The 23,702-nt window shown below is 43.8% G+C and overlaps 1 protein-coding gene across 1 annotated transcript in view; it reads left to right on the forward strand.

Annotated features, from left to right (window-relative positions):
* TNFRSF11A (TNF receptor superfamily member 11a) overlaps positions 1 to 23,702 on the forward strand; it is a 47,956-nt gene that overhangs the window by 18,683 nt on the left and 5,571 nt on the right. Inside the window, exons 2-9 of the mRNA XM_070419506.1 lie at positions 1,962 to 2,043; positions 3,225 to 3,350; positions 7,553 to 7,696; positions 11,652 to 11,745; positions 13,068 to 13,162; positions 14,519 to 14,632; positions 15,978 to 16,030; positions 17,764 to 18,526. Coding sequence (XP_070275607.1) covers positions 1,962 to 2,043; positions 3,225 to 3,350; positions 7,553 to 7,696; positions 11,652 to 11,745; positions 13,068 to 13,162; positions 14,519 to 14,632; positions 15,978 to 16,030; positions 17,764 to 18,526 — 1,471 coding nt within the window. The remainder of the gene's footprint in view (positions 1 to 1,961; positions 2,044 to 3,224; positions 3,351 to 7,552; positions 7,697 to 11,651; positions 11,746 to 13,067; positions 13,163 to 14,518; positions 14,633 to 15,977; positions 16,031 to 17,763; positions 18,527 to 23,702) is intronic.

The raw sequence follows: 23,702 nt of genomic DNA on the forward strand, positions 1-23,702 counted from the left end.
GGTTCACATGCATCCTAGCTGACAAATGTGTGCCGACCTCCTTCCCCCCTACCACCGTGCCTCTGCTCATCGCCCTCCCGTGCGCATGCATGACTGTGCTCGACGCAGAAGGGGCACGGCAGCCTACAGAGAAACAGGTCCCAAAAAAGCAAAGAGAAAAAGAAACCCGAAAGGAGTGGTGCTGTGATTTTCTGGTTCGTTATTCTTCCTAGTCCCCCCTGGGCTCATGGTGCGGTCCTTGAGCCCCTGTCATGTGGTGAATGCGCGGGGAGCGTCCAGTTCATGTGACCCAGTGTCCACAGGCGTGTTAGCCAGGTCTAGGCAGCAAGTCTGGATACAAGCTTTTTGGCACACAGGGCTCCAGGAACACGTTTGACTTTCTCATCGACCTCAAAGTAACCATCCTGGACCCGTCCCTCCTGTAAGCCCTTTGCAGGGCCAGCGTGAGGTCAGAGAGGTGCCCCGCCCACTCACCCAGCCGGCCTGGGGTCTTCTGCTGCTCTCTCTATGGAAGTTCCTTCCATAACGGATGTATTTGGAGGATGCGTGGCTCCTAAACGATGTTATTTCTATACCTTCCATCCACGTGCAGAGGAAGTTCCCTGTGTCATTGTGCTCATCTCCCTGCCCCCGCTCTGCTGATGTTCTCCACCCCACCCCACCCCATGTGCCGTTTCAGACCTCAGCGCCTCTGTTTGAACTATTCATAATCTCTTATGTCTCCTTTACCTCCGTCCCAACCGCCACCTGCCACTTCCCTTTTCCCCATCTGGCCGACTATTATTTATCCTGCCAGACTGAGCTCACTTGTCACGTGCCTTAGGATACCGGCCCCAGTCTTCAGGGATGTAGGGCCCATCGGCTTCCATCATAGCACACCTAGGGTGTAAGCTCCTGGAGGGCAAGGTGTGCAACTTTGGATCCCTGGGCCCCCCGAGGGGAACTTGACCCTGGTATGGCATCCTTTGGTGTCTCTTCAGCTGTTCAGTTTCACTGTTAATTTCTACATGACTGCCTGTCAACGCGTGCTTTTTATCTGACACCAAGTAAGCTGAAAAGAGTTTTTCTGCGGCGCGCTGATAAGAATTTCTGAGTGAACGTAAGGGACTTGGCTTTTTTGTTTGTTTTACTTACACGGGCATATTTGGAAATTAACCTTTGTACTAGAATCAAACAAAAAGGAAGCAGAGACCCAAAAAGCAGTTCGTTGGGGTCCCTCAGCCAGCAGACGGCCGGTCAGGCCTCCTCGCTCCCAGCCCACAGAGCTCCTATCACAGCTTGGTGTCCCACTTTTTAATATTCTCTGCATGTTTAACATTTTGAAAGGTACACAGGGTTACCTTTCAAAATCAGAGGTAGCTTATGAGACCAAATTTGAGATCCCCTGGTGTAATATACAAGGGTGGGCAAGAGTAGGTTTACTTTGTGAGCACATGGAACGGTTTATCTTGTATTATTAATTAATTGTTTTATTATTTCCCATGCGAACAACTGTAAGCCTGCCTCTGCCCACCTGTACCTGCTAAGGAGCCTCCTTGTGTCCTCCTACAGTGTATGATCAAAGTTGACTGGGCATGTCATCCCATGTGACCCACAGACATGGGGCCGATTTCCTATGTGGCTTGTCTACAGCAGTTTTCAGACTTCTGCAGCCAGTTTGTCAGTTTTCCTTTAATTTCTCATATTGCCATGAGCATAACCAAAATATTTGTACATGTTTAAGTGGATTTGCATGCCAGGATCTGTTGATTGTATATATTCTTAGGGGGAAATGGGCTAGAATAGGAAGTGACTGGGTGGGGGGGTGTTAATAATATTACACAGAGCAGTCTCAGGACGGCTTATGGTGTTTCTTATGCTTTTCCAACATGTGATTTGATGATTCCTTTTTTTTGTTTGTTTGTTTGCTTTATTCAGAAAGAACTTGTGCATAACCTCTGCCTGGTGTCATTTTCTTTCAGGTGACTTTTCAGATCACCCCTCCGTGTGCCAGCGAGAGGCACTATGAGCATTTTGGACGGTGCTGTAACAAATGTGAGCCAGGTCTGTACTTCTGAGCCACCTTTCATCTCCCCTCAGGAGTAAAAGGGCTTTTTTTTTTTTAATCTAAGGAATGATTTCTATCTGCCAGATGAAAAAAGAAATTGGATGGACTTTTTATGGTAATGGCAGGTGGTAATGTCTGTCACTCTGAAGACAAAAACCTTTCTTTCAGAAGATAAAATCACTTAAAAATGAAAAGCAATTTCATAAGCTGGTACTTCATTCATGCTGGAATGCTATTTTCCAAAAACACTATTTCTTGAGAAAAAAGAAAGCATCTAAAAGCATGTTTTAGCACCTTGTGATTCAAACTCTCAAAATAAGAAATTCACCTCTTATTGAAAAGTACTATCACATTAAAAAATTGGGGGTAAGGGGAGCCATACTGGAATTGTTGCTGCTGAAATTGCCTAAACCCTGTTATACCTTCTCCCCACACATATACCTGCTGAGGAGCAGAAGGTGGGCTGGTGACAACGACTTTCCCAAACTTGTTCTGCCAGAGTGTGGCCACACATTTCTATAGCCCCAATGAACTCCCAAGTCCACGGGGTCCTCATTCACTCATTGCTCTGGGGAGGAGAGCGCGTCTTTGAGGAAAGGGTGGTTAACAAGATCCTCAAGCATGTCTAACTCATGGCCGGGACCTGTCCACAAGTTTGACATGCTTGCGTAGATATTTCGGCTACAAATATTTCTTGGATGTGCAGAACGAAGATCCAGCATGTGTGGTGTGTGTGTGTGTGTGGTGTGTGTGTGTGTGTGTGTGTGTGTGTGTCCAGATTGACAGTAGGGGACATTCTGAAGACAGGAGGGGAGGGATGAAATTAAACCCCTCATGCTTAGCCCCCAGGGAATCACTCAAGTTCTACAGGCCCCAGTTTGAAAACCCTTGTTCTTCACCTTACTCATCAGAGGTTCGGCGTGGAAAGGGTGATCTTTCCCATGAAAGAATTAAAAGACTCCTGTGACCACAGGCCCAGCAGCCCACAGAGGCTATTTCAGCCAGCTGGGAGCCTGAGGAGCATCACTGGGAGATGTGGCCCTGTCTCCTGTATCACACTGTCTCTTGGGGACTTCCTGGGACCCTGGTCATGTAAATGGTCCAGTAAATTGGTGCATTTTTGTGTGTTTTTGGGGGGATATTTTTCATTAGTGCATTTTCCCCCTTCTAATTTAAGGGACGTACATGTCTGCCAAGTGCACTACTACCTCGGAAAGTGTGTGTCTGCCCTGCGGCAGGGATGAATACCTGGACACCTGGAATGAAGAAGACAAATGCTTGCTGCATAAAGTTTGTGATACAGGTGAGTCAGTCATGTCAGCGGGAAGTGGGGATAATGATATTTTCAGATTCAGCGGTGCTGTCTTTGGGGGACAGAGGAAGGAGTTCTGACCACAGCAGGATGGGCTTCAGCTCCCAGCAGTGCTGTGTTAAAATTCTTCTCTGAGAACTCTTGTTCTGGACTATGTTTGTGTTGCAATTTAATCATGGAACACATCTTAGAGTTGACAAAATATTTCCATGTGTGTTGTGTTATTTAATCCTCACAAAACCCCTGTGAGGTAACCACAGTGATCCCATTTTAAAGATAAAGAAAACTGAGACTGATAGAGGTTAAATGACTTCAAGGTTTTCCAGTGCAAAGCAGGACTCCCAGTCAGGTCGTTGGACTGTCGAGTCTTCTTCCTAAACGATAAATGTCCTATTAACTCAACAGTTTGATCTCTTTATCAGTCTGCTGTGGTTTTTTTGCCTCAATTTTTTTTAAATTATAGTTTATTTTCAGGAATCGGGATCAAAATATGCTCAAGTCTCAACCTACAGGTTCTTTTTCTTCTTCCTTTTTCCTTTCCCATTCAGTTTATCTGGGAGAAACCCTGTTGTCGGTCCTGTGGTTCCCACAGCCTGGTTGCTGCTGGTTGCACCCCCTTGGTGCTGTTTGGCCTATTCTTCCGTCTTCTACATTTCTTGTAAAGTGGTTGTGAGATCTAGAAGGCTGCTCAGATTCTGATTTGTTTTTTTGTTTTTGGCAAAATTCCTTCGTAGTTGGTAAAATGTAGTTAAATCAGGAACCATGTAACAACTGCTTCTCTCTCTGTATGTGATATTAGCAGCTATTGACAATCATGACCTAGATCCATTTTCGTTAGGCAATGATCCAGCTCTATCATTCCTTCATTTCTTAGCTGGGATGCTTTGTAAAGGGAAATTCCCCCCATCAGTGATTCATTACCCTGAAGTACACTATGTACAGGAAAGGTGGAATGAGTGCTGCAGCTTTGTTTACCACTTTTCAAAACAGTGTCTTGATCATCCAGCTTTCTCCAAAGAATTTGTATGAATATTATGAACTCATGAATTTAGACATCTTCAAGGTGTTTCGGTCTACTGCAGTTATTAGTTTTCCTGGTGCTCAGATCATCCCACCTCCAGGTGGCCCCACCTTTGGTACAACCCCAGGTGTCTTTTTTTTTTTTTATTGATTTCAGAGAGGAAGGAAGAGGGAGAGAGAGATAGAAACATCCATGATAAGAGAGAATCATGGATCAGCTGTCTCTTGCAAGTCCAGCACTGGGGATTGAGCCCACAACCTGGGTATGTGCCCTTGACCAGAATCGAACCTGGGACCTTTCAGTTCGAAGGTTGACGCTACATCCACTGAGCCAAACCAGCTAGGGCAAACCCAGGTGTCTTGAAGAGCTCCCTTGCTTCCTGGCTCACATTGGACATTTCCTGCCCTGCACTTGGAACCAGCCATTTCTCCAGGAATTCCTGATCACTTTCTGCAAAACATCTTATTTAGAGATCTTGACTTGGGTGCTATGGAGGCTCATTGGTTCTGGATTGACTCTTATGTGTAGGTTTTTCTCTTTCCCAGTGGGAAGAACTAGGAAATAAGTATTTTTTAAAACTATAATTTTCCTAATGTGTTAGAGACAGCTGGCAGGTTTTGTTTGGAGAAGATAACATGGAAACTCCACTGAGCAGAAGCATCTGATCAAGTCTCTTTTCTTTCCCACGACTTAGTAATGACCTTGACTCATTGCTGTCTCTTGGAAATAAAGAATCATCTGTCTACTGCCAAAGTTGATTAAAGTGCAAAGCCTGGTTCATTAAGATATTCAAGGATATGCCAGGCTTACATTCACTTGCATTTGAGTGCGATACTGGAATTAGAATTTTTCAAGGACGCGACTGTCTGTTGAAGCAGGGGGTCCCGCGGGGGTGAGGCCGAACAGAGTCCTAACGAAGCATGCCTGACTCCGGGGACGGTTCAGTGACGCAGATTCAACTTTATTGTGTGAGTGCAGCAGTATATATAACATTCCAGACCAATCAGAAGTTTACAACATCCATAGGGCAACCAATAGTAGGAAAGATCAGGGTACTATGTAGTGGCTCTAGGAGGTCAGCTCAGGCGGGCAATGCCACTTCCTGGTGTGCCGAGGAAGCTTGTGCAGGCGGAGTGTGCTCATGCCATTGCATCTGCCGCAGCACTGAGATAAATCTCCTGAGCTCTCCCTACAGTCTGTGTGTGTCCCAGGCATCATGCGCATATTTATACACACTGGCCTTGGTGCTGCTGAGCTGGCCTGGACCTCAGAGAGGGGCCTGGAGGGAATGGAGATTTCTCCAGGTTCTCCATCCTTGGGCCCAGGAATGGGGATAAGAAATGTGTCCCTCCCCTCCCCCTGTTTCGGGCTGCCACTTAGTTAAGGCTGTTTCTTTTTCCCATGGAACTCTGTTCTAGTTAGTTCAGGCTGTTATAGCAGAAATCCACAGACTGAGTGGCTTAAACAACAAAAATTTACATCTTCCAGTTCTGGACGCTGGAAGTCTGGGATCAGGGTGCCAGTATGGCTGGGTTCTTGGTGAGGGTCCTCTTCCTGGTTTCAAGATAGCAGCGTTCTTGTTGTGCCCTCACATGGCTGAGAGCAGAGAGAGGAAGCAAGCTCTCTGTTGTCTTTCTTACTGAGGGCACCAATCCCATTCTTGAGGGCTCCACCCTCATCACCTAATCACCTTCCGAAGGACCCACCTCCTAATACCATCACATCGAGGGTTAAGAGTTCAATATAGGAATTTTGAGGGGACACAAACATCAGTCATAACAAACTCCGAGAAGTATTCAGGACTATTCGGTACAAGGGCTGTTTGGACAATCCGGGTGAGATGTGTCCCACAGGGTAGAAGGGCTGTTTTAAGTAATGTTGTGCTGTGTCATGTTTTTGATTCTCACCGCTCGGCGCAATTATGTTCTATACAATCACCACAAAAACTGAACTAGCAAATACTGAACTGCTTTTCCCAGGAGAAATACAGGTTCCCATGAGCCTCTGGTCACAGCATTTTTGTCAACTGATCAACATATAACCTTGTTTTATGTGTGTTTGTGTTTAAGGACAATTTATGTAATAAATACTTTGACTCATTAACATTAGACTCACAACGAAGAGTGCTGTAACTCATTCCTGAACCAAGTTTTTCTAACACACATTTTCTCCATAAGACACATCGCAGCCTCCTCGGGCTCAGAAGCACTAGGCAGTGCCTAAGCACTGCATTTGGAGGCCATTTTAAACAGTGAAATCACCAACAAAAACCACAAAAATGCTAAAATAGGACTCTAAAAAGACCACTAAAAGAACACGTTTCCAGGATGAGAGCTGAAACATTAAGGCAGAACGTGTTACCTTATTCACCTTCACCTGGCAGGTCCCCAGGGGCTGAAATTTCCCCCCACTCTGCGAAAGTGCCAGGAGTGCTGATTGGGGGGCTACAGTGACATTTTAGCCAGAAGAAAAAACTGCAGACCTGAATCAGTGGCTTATGAGGACCAACTGTGTGTGAGCAGTCACCTCTCTCACACAAAGACTGGACAGGCCCAGGAGAGTGGGGTAACAGGAGGGCACTCTGCTGTGAGGTGTGAGGAAAGACAAACATATTACTGTGGGAGAGACGAATTTCCAAGTATGTCTTCACGTCTCACCTCTCTACTTGTCCACTTAGCTAATCACACAGTGACCCCAGTCTTCGGGCTCTGAATAACTGTGGCCCTGCAGGATCTCAGGAGCAACCCCTGATCTCCAGGAACCCCATTCTTTTAGGTCTTATCTGGCATTGGTGTTAAGGCTATTTATCACATTGGAATTTACTAAAAATCGGGAGATTATGAAGTCTATTTTGCATTAGTAATCAGTGATCATAAACTTCCAGCCCTTAATCTTCCTACTAACATGAAAATTGACTTTTAAAAAGCCCTTCAACTCTTAATTATTGAGAGTGAAACCCCCCTGGGATGTTTCAGTGCCAGCACAGGAAGCTGAGGGGACTCCAGTGCTCCTGAGAGCCAGTGACCTGAATGCGTCAATGTCTGGGAGGAGGCCGGGCACTGCATTGGGGGAATTGGGTGGGGTTGGGAGTGGAAGATGGGGGCTGGCATGGGGTGCACCCCCACCCATGCATCCTCGAACTGCCTCGCTGCCCTGTCTCTCTCGCCCGCAGGCAAGGCCCTGGTGGCGGTGGAGCCCGGCAACCGGACAGCCCCGCGGCGCTGCGCCTGCACGGCCGGCTACCACTGGAGCGAGGACTGTGACTGCTGCCGCCGCAACACCGAGTGCGCGCCCGGCTCAGGCGCCCGGCACCCGGGTATGGGGTTGCTTCCCGCGTCATCCTCTCTCACCGAGTCCTGCAGTCACCTGGAGGCCAAAGCCGGTGCTAAGACGGCTTCCCTGCGTCATTCACGCTCCGGGGAGCCAGGTGGCGCTGGAGGAGCTTGAGGGTCCCCTGAGAAGGGAGCCCCAGGTTTGGTTCTAACAAGGACACGTGAGCGCCTGGCCCACATGCAGGTCTCCAGGCTCCTTCACCTGCGGAGCTTTATGCTCCCCACTTAGGACAGAACCCGAAAATGCAGGGGACCTCCAGATGCTTCAAAAAAACACAAATTTGAGCATCCTCTTAGCAGAATTTTGAAAAAATCATGCACCCCCTAGCTTATTTTTAACTTGACAGCTCAAAATTTTTATTACGAATTTAAAGAGTTGCTAAGGATTTAGTTTCCAGGAAGAGATGGCAATAGTAACACTTCCTAATTTTTTCAATGGAGCATCAACACCGTAATCTATTTTAAAATGCGCTCATTGCCTCACCTGTGGGAAAGAGAGAGTTCTTCCCCCTCCTTTGATTTGTATTCATTTCACCTTCCCAGCAGAATTTTATCCTGATGTATTTTTGTGCTTGGAGGGTTTTTGCTAATCACCTTTCATACTCTTTCATATCCAAAATTATGCACCTATTTGAAATCTTAAATTTGAAAAAATTTCTTGTGACTCCGGGTCCTAGGGGTTAAAAACACTTCTTCTGGACCAAATTGTTACTGCAGGTATTACACAATAGGTCAAGGGTGAATATATTATATTTTGCTATATTAAAGTCTTTACAAACTAAAGAACAAATGGAGTTTTTTTCCAATTAATTCATATCTTCCGGGTTGAATACAACTTATTGCTAAAATGCAACAGAATTCAAGCTCAATCCTGTTTCCACTAAGTGCTGAGAAACTTGTTCGCATAAATAGCTAAACAGCTAAGAAAGGACTCCCGTGACAGGAGTTCCTCAATTCTGTTAGCACTTTCTGAGTGACATGTCCCAGATCACACAGTGATGTGACATCAATGTGGTGTTTAACGATTGCTCAGTTAAGAACTCAACTGTGTCCTTCAGTTTTGTTGAAAGTAAATAAGTAGAAATAATCTTTTTGACTCAGAAAAGTGTTTCTTAGCGTCACTTACATCCTGACTTCTAGGAAGTATACCAAAGCAGTTTCTTTAAGACGTAACAACTTACTAGTGTTTATACCTGTTAATCTTTCCCTTGGAGGCATTTTTTTTTAAAACCCAGAATACTTGGACAGGGTTAAGAGAATTAAAATATTATTCATTTCAGTTTATAATGAGGAAAGTGTTCGTCAGAGAATCTAACTGGTACAGTCAATCCTGAGTATCTAATATATCAAGTAAACCAGACAAACTTTCTCTTAAAAAAGTCTGACTTGCTTTTTTTAAAAATAAATTTTTTATTTTTCAATTACAGTTGACATACGATATTACATTAGTTTCAGGTGTACAACAGTGACCAGACATTTATATAACTTACAAAGTGATCATCCCCAAGTTGACTTGATTTTCCAGTTTTTAAAATGAGTCTCCCTGTGACAGCCGGCTCCCTTCTGAATTCTGATTCTCAGATAGACAAGGCCGAGAGCCTTTCAGCAAGTTTGTCACCTGCATGAAAAAAGGTGCTGTCCCCTTCTCTGCTTCATTCCTGACCGATGTTCTCTCCGCCTTGCTCCTGTGGGAATGGATCCTTCTTTGGCAATAGATGGAGGACACAGGGGATGACATGAGTGAATGAAAATTTCCCTCCTGCCCTATCTTGCACTGTACAGTTGACCCTTGAACAACACAGGTCTGAACTGCACAGGTCTGCTTATATGCAGATTTTAAAAACTTACAGTATTGATAAATACAGTACAGTGTTTATGATTTTTATTTTCTTCAGAACATTTTATTTTCTCTAGCTTATTATAAGAATACAGTATATAATACATATAACCTACAAAATACATGTAAATTGTTTATGTTATCAGTAAAGCTTCTAGTCAGCACTAGGCTGTTCATAGTTAAGTTTTGGGGGAGTCAAAAGTTATATGTAGATTTTCGACTGCACGGGGGGGGGGGGGGGGTCAAAACCCCTAAATTCCACATTGTTCAAGGGTCCATGGTATTTGAATTGAGAACAAGCCCACCTGGTCCCAGTTACCCTGTTTCTATGGTCGCACTTTTGTCCTTAGATAGGGAGAGACAGTACTGAGAGACTCTGAATGCAGGGGCTCTGCCATCACCAGTATTTCTACTTGGTGCTCCGTTTGGCATCTCAGAGGTTTGGCACCATCCCAGGATTTGGAGTGGGGAAGAGTGTGCCTTCTTTTGTACAGTGGGAGCAGTGTGATTAGGGAAAGGAACGGGACAGGGAACCTGCAGGATGCCCCCTGGCAGGTCAGTTACAAGGAACAGATCTGGAAGCCCAGTCAGTGGAGGGAAATCAATGAACTCTGCTGCCTTGTAGCCCCTTAAGAAGTCTCTTTGTTTTTAAGGGTTGCTCTTCTAGAGCATGTTTATCTTTTGAAAAGCTGTTTGAATTTATGTGAGTTGACTAGATGTTAACTGTGCTTTTGTTAATATCATTTTAAGGCAAATCAAATAGATTAAGTGGGGGAGGTATCCTACTTATTGAGGCAGTTGCAGAAATCAGGAAGATACTTCCCACTTGACCCTGGAAAAAGAACATGTAATTTCTTATTTTAGTATTTTATTCATGAACGTAATCACAGAAGTGCTACTGATTTCAAGAGTAATTTGTGGTTTTGGTGCAAGTCAGTTGCGTGATCATGATACCCCACATAGTAGTCAATGTTCTTTATTGGAATTCCCAAGGGTCTACACATGTCAGCAGCTAATAGACATAGGAAATCTGAGACATTTCCTATTTTAATAATATGGTTTGCAAGGAATATGAGGGTGCTGAAGAAAGCTTGCTAAGCAGGATCAATTCCTGCTTTCAGTGCTGTGGCTTAAGGCAGGGGTCCAAAATCCATCCTACCACTTGTGTTTGTGTAAATAGTCTTATTGGAACACAGCCACATCCCACATCCCTTTTTTTTTTTTTTTTTAACATATTGCCTATGACTGCTTTCATGCTACAAGTATTTGCAGCAGAGACTAGAAGGCCTGCAAAAGATATTTACCATAAGGTCTTTTATAGAAAAAGTTTGCTACCAGCCCTTGGTTTAATAGAAAGAGACCTGTAGGAGTTTTTTATTTTGTTTTTTTTAAGAAAACTGTTTTTTGTTTTTTTTAAAATATATTTTATTGATTTTTTACAGAGAGGAAGGGAGAGGGATAGAGAGTTAGAAACGTCGATCAGCCGCCTCCTGCACATCTCCTACTGGGGATGTGCCCGCAACCCAGGTACATGCCCTTGACCGGAATCGAACCTGGGACCCTCCAGTCTGCAGGCCAACGCTCTATCCACTGAGCCAAACCGGTTTCGGCTTAAGAAAACTGTTGTCACTCACATGCTTGAACTGGTGAGATTAAGCTGGTCAGAGAGGTCAGGTCAAGAAGTTGTCCTTAAAAGCAGTAAGAGGACTGCCACTCTCTGTGGATCAAGGTTAATGTAAGTCCAAAAGGCTGAAAGGGGAGATCAGGCAGGTGCATGGTTAAAGCAAGTAGACAGCAGGCTCCCCGGCTAGGAAACAGAGTATTAGTGACCAGGACAGTGGTTCTGAACAGCTAAGGGTCAGGACCTAACTCAGATACTGGCATTAGTAGCCTGAGACTGAGCCAATTACCCTCCTGAACATAATAACCCTGAACCTACTGCTGGGATGGAAGGCCCTCTAGAGCCTGTGGGGGCTGAAGCAATGAGCCACAGGCAGGGAGGGCGAGGAGGTGAGAGGCAGAGGGACCACCATCCTGGCCGATATCTAAGTGTCCTTGTTTGGCTTTTGTTTGTTCTGTTTGTCCTTTTGTTTTTTTGACAGTGCAGCTCAACAAAGACACGGTGTGTGAGCCCTGCCTTGTAGGCTATTTCTCCGATGCCTTTTCTTCCACAGAAAAATGCAAACCCTGGACCAAGTAAGTGACAACGAAGGAGCCCAGGCAGTGTGTTGATTTTAAGTAACTCAACCTCCACGTTCTCGTTTGGGTTGGACACAGACTGTTTGAGTTTTGTGAGGCTTCCCCTTGAAGCCACATTCAAAATAGGAAAAGCCTGTCAGTTCAGTGTGGGCAAAATAAACCCGTCCAACCAGCCTTCAACCTGGTGTGACTTACATGCCTTACTTTCTAGATTCAGTTTGGCTCCATCTTTGACTTAGAGTTTCAGCCTCCTTTTCCCCTTTTCTAACCTTACGTAGTTGAAAATGATTGATGACACTTGTTATCATTCACTCATGCCCGTCACCGCCCCCCCCCCCCCACACTTCTTCTAACACCACTGCTTTATTGTCCAGAGATGTGTGTATGTGCATAAAGAAGACTCCTGTTTACATAAATGTTCGCATACTGTAAACACCATGGTTTTTTTCACATAATATATCTTGAAGGAAGCTCATTCCATATTAGTTCACTTAGATCTTCATGCCTTTTTATAGATACCTAATATTTCATTGTAGAGATGTGCTGTAATTGAGTTAATAAGTTTCCTAGTGATAGTCATTTAGGTTGTTTCCAGTCTTGTGCAGTAATGAATCATTTTAAATGAATCACCTCATATATACTATTTCACACTTATGTTAGTGTATCTATAGTGGAACCTGGGTCCTTTCATTACATAATGATTCTTTCAGTTCCCAATATATGAATTCTCATTAAATATTTATTTCCTAATCCACTTATCCAAGTTTTATGTTGACAAGGTTTTCTGTGTTTTCAACTTCTAAAGAGCATTCATCAAAAAAGTGTATCAGTGCCCAGCCAGTGTGGCTCAGTGGTTGAGCATCAATCCATGTACCAAGAGGTTACTGGTTTGATTCCTGGTCAGGCATATGCCCAGTTTTTAGGCTCGATCCTCAGAAGGGAGTATGCAGGAGGCAGCCGATTGATGTTTCTCTCTCATCGACATTTCTCTCTCTCTCTCCCTCTCCCTTCCTCTCTCTCTAAAATCAATAAGGACATTTTTTTTTAAGTTTATCCCCTGGCAATTGAAGCATTTGGAATCTTCTATACTGAAGATACCAATCTACTGTCTTTTGGGCCATACTCTTAGAAAACACTGGCAGTATTTACTTTTGTTCATTCATTTGTCCACTTGGATGATGTGTGGACAGGCACTGGGGATCCAAATGTCCAGAAAGATGGGTTCCTCTCCTGAAGGAGCTAGCAGTCTAGTGGATTAGAACCTTTGTTTCTTTTCTTGAAAAATAAGAATATAAAATGAAAGCACTTAACTCCCACAGCTGTACCAGTCTTGGACAGATGGAAGTACGTCACGGGACCAATAAGTTAGACGTGGTCTGTAGTTATTCTCTGCTGTCTACAGAACTACCCAATGGTATGTTTATTTTTTTTACTTTTTATTAAATTTATTGGGGTGACACTGGTTAACAAAATTATACAGGTTTCAGGTGCACGATTCCACAACACATCATCTGTACAATGTATTATTGTGTGTTCACTATCCCAAGTCAAGTATCCTTCCATCACCATTTATCCCCCTATACCCTCTTCTATCCCCATTCCTCCATGCTATGCTTAAAAACAGCAGATTGATTGGTAGATGTGTCTCGGTCTAGTCAGCTCTTATAGATTCCCCCAGGTTACCTTCCATATCCAGAGGGCTCATCTCTCCCTTTCTATCTCATCCCATCCACAGTTAGGTTAATATTTCATTTTTGTCAGTATTTTGATTCTAGATGTGTTGTTTATGTGATAATATTTTACTCTGGAATGGAGAACTAATAATGTATTTATATGTATAAAAACAAGAAAAGAAAAGCAAAGAAAACTGATCTGCAAACATAAATTAAAATGCCCAAACATAGTAGGCTGGTGATGGTCACAGTACGAGTGTCTATGGGAGATTTTGGTCACCAACCAGAGTTAGCAACTTGTTAGACTATAGCTATCATTTGTAGATCAAATTAATCTTGAGTATGGTGTCAAAGAGTGATAGAAAGTGACAGTTAATAGTGGCTGCTGGTTTTGCAGGTGAGTGAGACAGTTGGAGGTGGGTCCAGATATCACAGCACATGGGATGGCATACGTGTAAAGAAGACCTTTCTAATGAAGCAAGAGGACCTGAGCCACAGAAGAACAGGGTTAATGAACTTTGACTAAGAAAATTGAGGGTTTAGATTTGACATTTGGGGAGACAGAAGATGGTGATTGAAGATGCCAGTGTTAAGGTTCTGGATATGGAGCTACACAGTCAGAGCAGCATTTTTAAAAGACCATTTTTTTGAAGATAATACGAAAAATAACCAAAGGAATAAAAACGGCAACCCTGGTGCCTGTGGTTATTTGGAAAGAGGTATGATAAGGGGCTTCCTTTTGCCTCAGAGGCCAGTCCCCTGGGGAGACTGAAGTGTCCATAGGTGAGCAAAGATGGAGCTGGATGGCCTGGTAAACAGGATTTGAGTTATTCTAAGTAGAAACATTTCAAGATGGTCCTGGACTGACCTCACTGGAGTGATGCTGGATAGTGGGACTGGGCCATGCTGGTGACTCCACCCTTTGGAACATGAGTGATCTGTGACAAACCTGCAGTCAGGGTCGGGGCCTTCACACGTCTCTTATTCCAGACCAGCAGCCTTGATTCTGGGGCTTGATGTAAAGGGTTTTGTTTTTGAGCTTAGAGACAAAAATGAAATCACCTTTAATACCATTTTTAAACCTTTTTCTGATACAGAGCCCCAGATTTTCTTGCCCAGTTTGATCATCCTGCTTCTCTTCGTATCTGTGGCATTAGTCGCTGTTGTCATCTCTGCTGTTTACTACCGGAAACAAGGGAAAGCACTAACAGGTATGGTGTCTATGGGGGATTTTGAAAATGAATCTTAAAAATAGATACATTTCAAGGTATATGCCTTGGAAGATGTGTATGTTGCCTGTTGACTACATCCAGTGATCTGCTAAAAATAAGTGCCTTGAGGTGGTTGTGCTTAAACTAAGATCAAACACCCTTTATGCCCAATTCATTGTTCTCTGGCAAAACAAATAAAATCCATTGTGCTTATTTATGTAGAAGTAAATACAAATACTCTAGGAGAAAGATTGTCATAGTAGTTATGATTATTATCTCTGTGCACAAATATTTTGGCACCATTTGTAATTGTCTAGTACTAATCTCTACAAGGAAAGAGCTACAATTTTCCTTTTATTTGGAGTACCTTTATTTTTATGTAATTTTATAATAATGAAATATGATGATAGCAATAACTGACATGTATTGAATATTTATTCAGTAAATGCATACACTGCTGTATGCATTTTACTAGTACATGTACTAACTAAATCTCCCCAACAGCACTATGAAGTAGGCACTGTTATTTCCCTGGTTTCATGATGAGGAAACTGAGGCTCAGAGAAGTTAAGTAAACTGGGCAAGGCCACATCATAGGTGCCATTAGCTATGATTATTACTTGATTATCTTCTTATGGAGAATTGACAACCCATGAATTCAACATTAGAATTCAGTGGAGGTGGAATAAAATTTTATTTTTGTATGATATAATTTCATAGTTTTTTTTAATTCATGGATTTGACTTTTTAAATTATATCATGTCTATTTTAGAAAGTTGATGGGGATATAATTTGTATATACAACAGAACATATTCTTTTTTCCTGAGAAGCAACAGAGTATAGTGGAAAAAGATTTGGGGCCTGCTGGAACTCAGTGGGGTCTGCCGCAGCCTTCCAACATGCACCTGACTTTTATTGTACGTATATTTGAGCTGGTTCACTGGAAAGTCACGTCTCCACCATGTTGTCTCCTTTCCCCTACAATGCCCACCTAGGCCCTTGTAGTCAAAGATTAATTGCTAAGGGTCTGAGAGTGACTATCTTCCTATCAGCAGTTCTGATACCCTCAAATGTGCCCCAAGGTATTCAATGGAACATTAGTATATCATATTTGGCTTTGCATGGATCAGAAAGTTTTGTTTTGATGGAGCAGGATGGGTAAGATGTCTTTAAGTGTTTAAATAGGTTGATTTTCTTTTGAATGTTTTCACTTTCAAGAAGTCCCTCTGAAAAACTTACAGAAGGTTATGTATAAAGATAATACTGAACTGACATAGTGGTCAGTGATATTGAATTAGAAATAGGAATTACTATGAAGATCTTATCTTTGCTTTGTTTTTCTAGCTAATTTGTGGCTTTGGGTCAACGAGACATGCGGCCGCCTAAGTGGAAATAAGGTAAATTTAAAAGTCTTAAATGCTCCTTGTAGTACTTTTAACAATTAGGCTGAGATAGTTCTTAGTCAAATATTGAGCCCCATTGTATTAAGAGGAACTTTCTTGAGGGGATGGGACACCAAATCCCAGGGCTGATCCCCACAGAATAACCCAAAGTCCAGGTCAGTACTCTTCCTAAATGCTGCTTTCTTTGTATTGCATTCCATTTCTGTCACCTCTGTGTACAGATATTATATTCTTTTTAGTGCCAATCATAATTGCCTATTACAGATTCCAGAAGGAAAGAGTTTCCATTTTCTTTTACTTTGTAGTTAGTTATTTTGATAACTATTAATTTTGATATCATTTCAAAATTATAGAGAAGTGATGGGAATAGTACAAAGAACTTCCACATACTCTATCCTCAGGTCTACCAGTTGTCTAAACATATTGCTATATTATTTGTGCTCCCTTTTTAAAAAAATATTTTTTATTGATTTCAGAGAGGAAGGGAGAAGGAGAGAGAGATAGAAACATCAATGATGAGAGAGAATCATTGATCGGCTGCCTCCTGCACGCTCCACATTGGGGATTGAGCCTGCAACTGGGGAACATTCCCTGACTGGGAATTAAACTCTGACCTCCTGATTCACAGGTCAACACTCAACCACTGAGCCATACTGGCCGGGCTATGCTCTCTATGTGTGTATCTGTATATATTTTTTTCTTGAGCCATTTTATTTTTTTTTTTAATATATTTTATTGATTTTCTACAGAGAGGAAGGGAGAGAGATAGAGAGTTAGAAACATCGATGAGAAAGAAACATCGATCAGCTGCCTCCTGCACATCTCCTACTGGGGATGTGCCCGCAACCCAGGTACATGCCCTTGACTGGAATCGAACCTGGGACCCTTCAGTACGCAGGCCGACGCTCTTATCCACTGAGCCAAACCGGTTTCGGCTTCTTGAGCCATTTTAGAGTGAATTGTGCTCCAGTCTCCTTAAATACATCATTGTGAATTTCTTAAGAACAAGGACATTCTTTTATATAACCAGAGTTCATTTATCAAAATCAAGAATTTCAATAGTGGTACAATACTATTATCAAACCCACATTTGATATTAAAATTTCACTAGTTATCTCACTATGTCCTTTAGATCTATTTTCTTAGGTATAAAAATGTATAAATTTTAAACCACGACGAGCTCATACTGATTTCTCCAGTTCCTGTCCCAGCAGCACTTTCTGTTCTTTCCTTGTTCCATTGAATCATGTTTTCTCCAACAGCAGAAAACCTGCCTCCTATTATTCTCAGTTCCAGGATACATAGAAAGTACTTTCAATTATTAAACCCTACCACAACAAAAAACAAAGCGACTAACTTTGAGTTCAGTATTTCCTTAGGGGTGTGTGTGTGTGTGTGTGTGTGTGTGTGTGTGTGTGTGTGTGTTTTAATTTACATTGAAAGTCTATAGTCAAAATTCCGTGTTGTGGAGTTATTTGGGTTGACTCCTGCCCTTGTTTCAACATGAACATGCTATTCATGTGAAATGCAGTTAGATTTCACTTGTTGCTGGTTGCATTCTATGTTAGGGCTCTTCCCCACTCTGTAATTTTAAATAACACAAATTCCTACATAGTGAGTGTTCCACCTGTTTTGTTATGGTGGAAATAAACCCCATTTTCGGCAGTGTTTAGCAGAACCCTGTTCTAATAGCTGAGTTTCAATCCTGCCCCCTGAATGTCACTCAGCAGGAACCCTCAGGAAGCAATATTAGCGGCACTCCCATGGAAGCCTCGAGCCAGCGGGAACTTTGCGACGGGGTCCTACTGCTGACCCTGGAAGAGAAGATGTTTTCGGAAGACCTGTGCTGGCCGGAAGGAGCGGGGGTCTGCGGGGGCGCGTGTGCAGGCTGCGCCCAGGCAGAAGACACCAGGATGCTCACTTTGGTCAGCGAAATGGAGGGCGACTCCTTCAAGCAGATTCCCATGGAAGACGAGTACGTGGACCGGCCGCCCCAGACCCCACACTCCTTACTGGGCCTCACTGGGCCGGGAAGCAGATCCACACCCCCTTTCCCGGAGCCCCTGGAGGTGGGGGAGGATGACAGTTTAAGCCAGGCCTTCACCGGAACAGAGAGCCTGCCTGATTCCGAAAGCTGCAATTTGGCCAAGCCCCCGTGCAGGACCGATTGGATTCCCATGTCCTCCGAAAAGTACTTGCAAAAAGAAGTGGAGGTTGGCAACTGTCCCCACTGGGCGGCCTCCACCTCGGCAGATGGCTGCGCAGGCTGCGGGAACCCTTCTGGGGAGGACCGGGAGCCCTTTCTGGGTTCCCCCAAAAGTGGACCCTTGCCCCAATGCGCCTACGGCATGGGCCTTCCGCCTGAAGAAGCAGCTGAAGAGGCGGAGGGCGGAGGCCAGCCCTGGAATGAGGCTGATGCACAGCCTCCAAGCTCCAGCAGGGGAGGCCCTGGGTCTGGAAGCCCCTCCAGTGAGCAGCCGCCTGCATCTGGTAAGTGTCTTTCCTGTTCATGGTACAGGGCTTGGGGGTGAGTGTCACCGGTCATTCAGGAAGAAACAAAGCCGACATGGGAAACATTCAGCTCTCCCATTTTCTTTGTGAGGACTATTTACAGGATGGGTTGTGTCTCAGGCCTGGGGTTGGGTTTGTGAACTGTGCCACTGTCCTGTCTCTTCATTTCTACATGTCCCTTTTGTGCTCGGGCCTCTCATGATGGGATTAGGCCTCAAAGTCCAGCATTGACCCCCCGAAGTCAACATTGACCTCAGGCCTGGCTGACAGTTAAGCATTCCCTCAGATTTCTAGTTTTGTTGTTGTTTCAAAGCTATCTAGGTCTCAAATCACCTCCCATAGAAGCTCTTATAAATTTCAGGAGAATAAACAAAATTGTGTAGTTAATCCTTATTAATTAATATTTATTGAGAGTAGCTTGTTGGTTCTATACCAGGGTAACAAAGCAGTAAAGTGTTCCTTAATGCTTTCTGTGAGAAATCCCTTCTGTAACCACCACATATATTGATGGCACCTGGAGAATAATTTTACAATTAAAAATCATTATAGAGATTTATTATGTACATTTACTGCACCACTGTTTGAGCGTGAATAAACCCACCAATTATATTAAAAGTTTTTTGTTTTTTTTCTGGAGGGGAAAACACCTTCTGTCTTATTATGTAGTTACAAGAAATCATGCTGCATGGTGAGGGCTCCCTCTCACTCAACATGTGTGTGGGGGTGAGAGTAGGGAGTGTCAGGATCTCGTTGAGAATCTTCTGGAAGCTATAGACACTCTCCAGAAAAATGAATATATGGATATATACTATTTAAGGGGTTGCACAGAATCCTCTGACCCTCTCCCCCTCAAGCCCCCCCCAAAAAGCCCGTCCATGGACTACCTTGACCCTGGGCTGTTTTTTCTTTTTCTTTCCGACCTCTTTATTTACTATAAGTGGTGCTAGCAGCCGGTCTTTGAATTATTTCATAACCCTGGATAGTTCAATCCCTGCCCTAAACACAGAGACGTCGCTGATGGTGCCCCTGGCTTATGTGGGAGAAGAGTGTACTTGAATCTGCTTTCTAAGTTTCGTGGTTTTGCTACAACCACTGATGTGTAAACTCTATAATATCAATTTTCAGTCAGACCCAGAGGAGGGCTATTTTTCAAAGAACTGATGTGTTTTTCCTTCAGAACACCTCCACAGTTTTTAAAGACGTTAAGGACTTCCCATTACTAAAAGTTCAGCTCTATTGTTCTGTTTTTGTTGTTGTTTTTTGTTAATCCTCACCCGGGGATACTTTTCCATTGATGTGTTGAGAGAATGGAAGGAAGGGGCAGAGACAGAGAGAGGGAAACCACAATGTGAGAGAGACACATTAATTGGTTGTCTCCTCTAAGCGCGACTGGGGCTAGGGATTGAGCATGCAATCGAAGTATGTGCCCTTGACCAGAGTCAAACTTAGGACTCTTCATTCCACTGAGCCAAACAGGCTAGGGCTATTCTGTTTCTTTTTAGTAGTGACTTTTCTTCCCATTGAACACTAGTGTGAGGGGCTGAGGAGAATGGAGAGGCAGAAGCTCAGCATAGCAGAGGCCATGGCTTAGTAACGCTGCCAGGGGCAGACCGGTTTTTCAATTGGTGACACCAGGAAGGTGATGTTGGCCACAGTGTCAAAACCATCGACGGTTCCTGGAAGAACAGTGCTGGCCATGTTTAAGGTGATATTTTTTTCTCAATGTCATGAAACCCAGAGCCAGATCTGTTTTCTCCCTTGACATAAAGTTAAAACGGTGCCCTTGTCTCATTTTCCTTATCTTTTATTTCTCCAGCTTTAAACATATAGGCTTGGAGGAAAGGGAAAGAAAAAGTGTGTCATCAACTAAGTTGTGTTAATGTCCAAAGAGCTTATGTTGCTTTTTCTGTCCTGTCTGGTGCTTAGTCGTGCAACACATCCGTAGAGATGCTGCCTGCGGATGCCAGCAAGCCGGCCAAGTTCATTTTTGCCTGAGCAGCAGCAGCAGCCAGATTGATTTTTGAGGCTGTTCCTTCCATAATTACTTCTACATGAACAGGCCTTCTGGTTTCTGGTCAAAATAGCACGTTCTCATTATTGCCTTTTTTAAATTGTCATGATTTGTGTTCTACAAAATGTGTGAAAGAGGATGAGCTTGGGTGAAAGATAATAGGTGGTGGCTAATCCTATTTGAGCTTCTAGAAGACACTGCTCTCAGGACTTAAAGTGGCGTTTTTATTGGGTGTTGGATTTTTATGTGTGGGTGTTTTAAAAACATACAACCAGTTGAAGTGGTTTCTAGAGAAATGACAATGACTAGTCACTTCCTCAGTAGGAAAGAGTATCTCCTTTGCACCCAGGATCCTTTTGAGGAGAATCATGGCTCTTCAAAGAGCTCTACCAGTCTATTTGTTAAAAGTAATACTTAACGTCAAGGCTATTTTAGCAATGTGAGAATTATTAGCCAAGACCAATGAAGGGGGAAAACATAGTTTGGGTTATCTATACTAATAAAAGTGTAATATGCTAATTAGACTGGGCAGCCGAACGACCTTCCGGATGTCCTTCCAGATGACCTTCCCGATGAAGCCACAGTGGTGGGAGCTGAGGCAGAGGCAGTTAGGGGTGATCAGGCAGGCAGGCGAGCAGTTAGGGCCGATGAGGCAGGCAGGTGAGCAGTTAGGGGCGATCAGGCAGGCGGGTGAGCGGTTAGGAGCCAGCTGTCCCGGATTGTGAGAGGGATGTCCAACTGCCAGTTTAGGCCTGCAGGATCCCTGTGGGATCGGGCCTAAACCAGCAGTCAGACATCCCCCGAAGGGGCCCAGATTGTGAGAGGGTGAAGGCCGGACTGAGGGATCTCCCCCGCCCCCCGCCCCACTGCACTAATTTCATGCACTGGGCCTCCAGTGTCGTATATAATCATGTCTTAAATTTACATTTTACATTATTATCCTTTTGACATGATGTTGGCTACCTTGGTTACAAGCCCTTTTGCCTGGAGTTTGGATAATTCTCCCTATATCTAGAAAAGTAGTTCATGTCAAAGAAAAAACAACTGATTATATTTTTATTATTATAATTTTTTAATTGTTGTGGTTTTTTTGTATGTTTTTTTCCTAAATTCCTTCACCTTTTTCATCCAGCCCCACAATCCCTCCTTCCCTCTGACAGCTGTCAGTCTGTTCTCTGTATCTATGTGCCTGTTTCCATTTTGTTACTTTATTTTGTTCTTTAGATTCCACATATGAGTGAAACCATATGTTACTTATCTTTCTCTGACTAGCTTATTTCACTTAGCATAATACTCTCCAGGTCCATCCATGCTGTCTCAAAGGTAAGATTTCCTTGTTTTTTATAGCTGCATAGTATTCCATTCTGTAACTGTACCACAGCTTTTTGTATGGACCCTTGGGCTGTTCCCACATCTTGACTATTGTAAATAATACTGCAATGAACATAGGGTGCACCTATTCTTTTGAATTAGTGCTTTAGGTTTCTTCATATATATTCCCAGAAGTGGAATTGCTGGGTCATAAGGCAGTTCCATTTTTAATTTTTTGAGGAAACTCCATACTGCTTTCCACAGGGGCTCCACCAGTCTGCATTCTCACCAGCAGTGCACAAGGATTCCCTTTTCTTCACATCCTCGCCAGCACTTGTTCTTTGTAGCAACTGCTTATAATCAATGTGTCTAGAGCTGGCCAGTGGCTTGCTTTTGGCTCCTGAAACCACTTAGTGAGTCCAGCCACTCCTGAGCTGGAGAGAGTTGTTTATTTACAGGCCCACAATGATTCCTAATGAACCCCAGCTGCATATTTCTTTTTCTACCAAATCTTTATTGAGGGTCCACTGAGCCATGGAGACTTGAAAAAAGCTTGGGAACCAAGGAGGGATTGAGGTCAGGGAATGGATAACACAAAAGGAATCCATAATTTGAGAAGACAAAGCCCTCCACTGCCCACCTCCCTCTGGCCCAGTGATGGCGAACCTATGACACGCATGTCAGAGGTGACACGCGAACTCATTTTTTTGGTTGATTTTTCTTGTTAAATGGCATTTAAATATATAAAATAAATATCAAAAATATAAATCTTTGTTTTACTATGGTTGCAAATATCAAAAAATTTCTATATGTGACATGGCACCAGAGTTAAGTTAGGGTTTTTCAAAATGCTGACACGCCGAGCTCAAAAGGTTCGCCGTCACTGGGCTAGCCTCTCATCTGTTGTTCCCCTTCATCCACCTAAGTTTTGGCCAATGTCAGCCCCTTTTACAGGGACACCTCTCACTAAATTGTCCCCTTTTCCAGAGCACACAGTTCTAGTCCCAGCTCAAATGCAACTTCCTAAACCAGGGGTGGCAGGCACGCTGCTCTGTGGCTGCTGTCCCCTTCTGTACCCTGGGAAGCCCTTCACAATTGGTCCTGGAGTCTTTCTGACTGAGCCTGGTACATTCACACCTTTACCAACAACCCATCTCTTGGTAGCCACAAGCAATCATAGGAATTACCATGACCTTTGCCACACCTGACCTTTCCAATCTCCCAAGGTGGCTTGGTCCCTGTATGTTAAGTGTTTATAAGTGCATGCATGCATTCATTCATTCATCCAGTCATGAATAACTAGAGCGGTGGTCAGCAAACTGCGGCTCGCGAGCCACATGCGGCTCTTTGGCCCCTTGAGTGTGGCTTTTCCACAAAATATCGACTTCTGCGCATGGGCCACGAAGTTTCAATCGCACTGTACGTGTGCGCCTGCATGTGGTATTTTGTTGAAGAGCCACACTCAGGGGCCAAAGAGCTGCATGTGGCTCGCGAGCCGCAGTTTGCTGACCACTGAGCTAGAGAAACAGAAACCAGAGCTCCCTGTTTGTTCTCCAACTCACTCTTAGCTTTCCACTTCCTCCGTCTGTTCTGGGGAGCAGGGGAGGGGATGGGAGGAGTAGGGGACGGAAGGACTGACTGCCCTGGGCAGACGTAGATGTCCTGGGTAGAGGACACACAGACACAAGTGACAGAGGTCGCCAAGGCTGATGTCTGACAGCCAAGGGCACTGAAGGATGGGGTTACATGCCTGGCCCCCTAGGTTCCCCGTCTGCAGTCTCCCCTCCCTGGGCTCCACCCGCTCTTGAAGTGACTATTCTTGACCATCCATTT

The sequence above is a fragment of the Myotis yumanensis genome, unplaced genomic scaffold (assembly GCF_028538775.1).
Source record: "Myotis yumanensis isolate MYYU_CA2020_CCGP unplaced genomic scaffold, mMyoYum1.0.hap1 SCAF_7, whole genome shotgun sequence".
NCBI classification, from domain to species: domain Eukaryota; kingdom Metazoa; phylum Chordata; class Mammalia; order Chiroptera; family Vespertilionidae; genus Myotis; species Myotis yumanensis.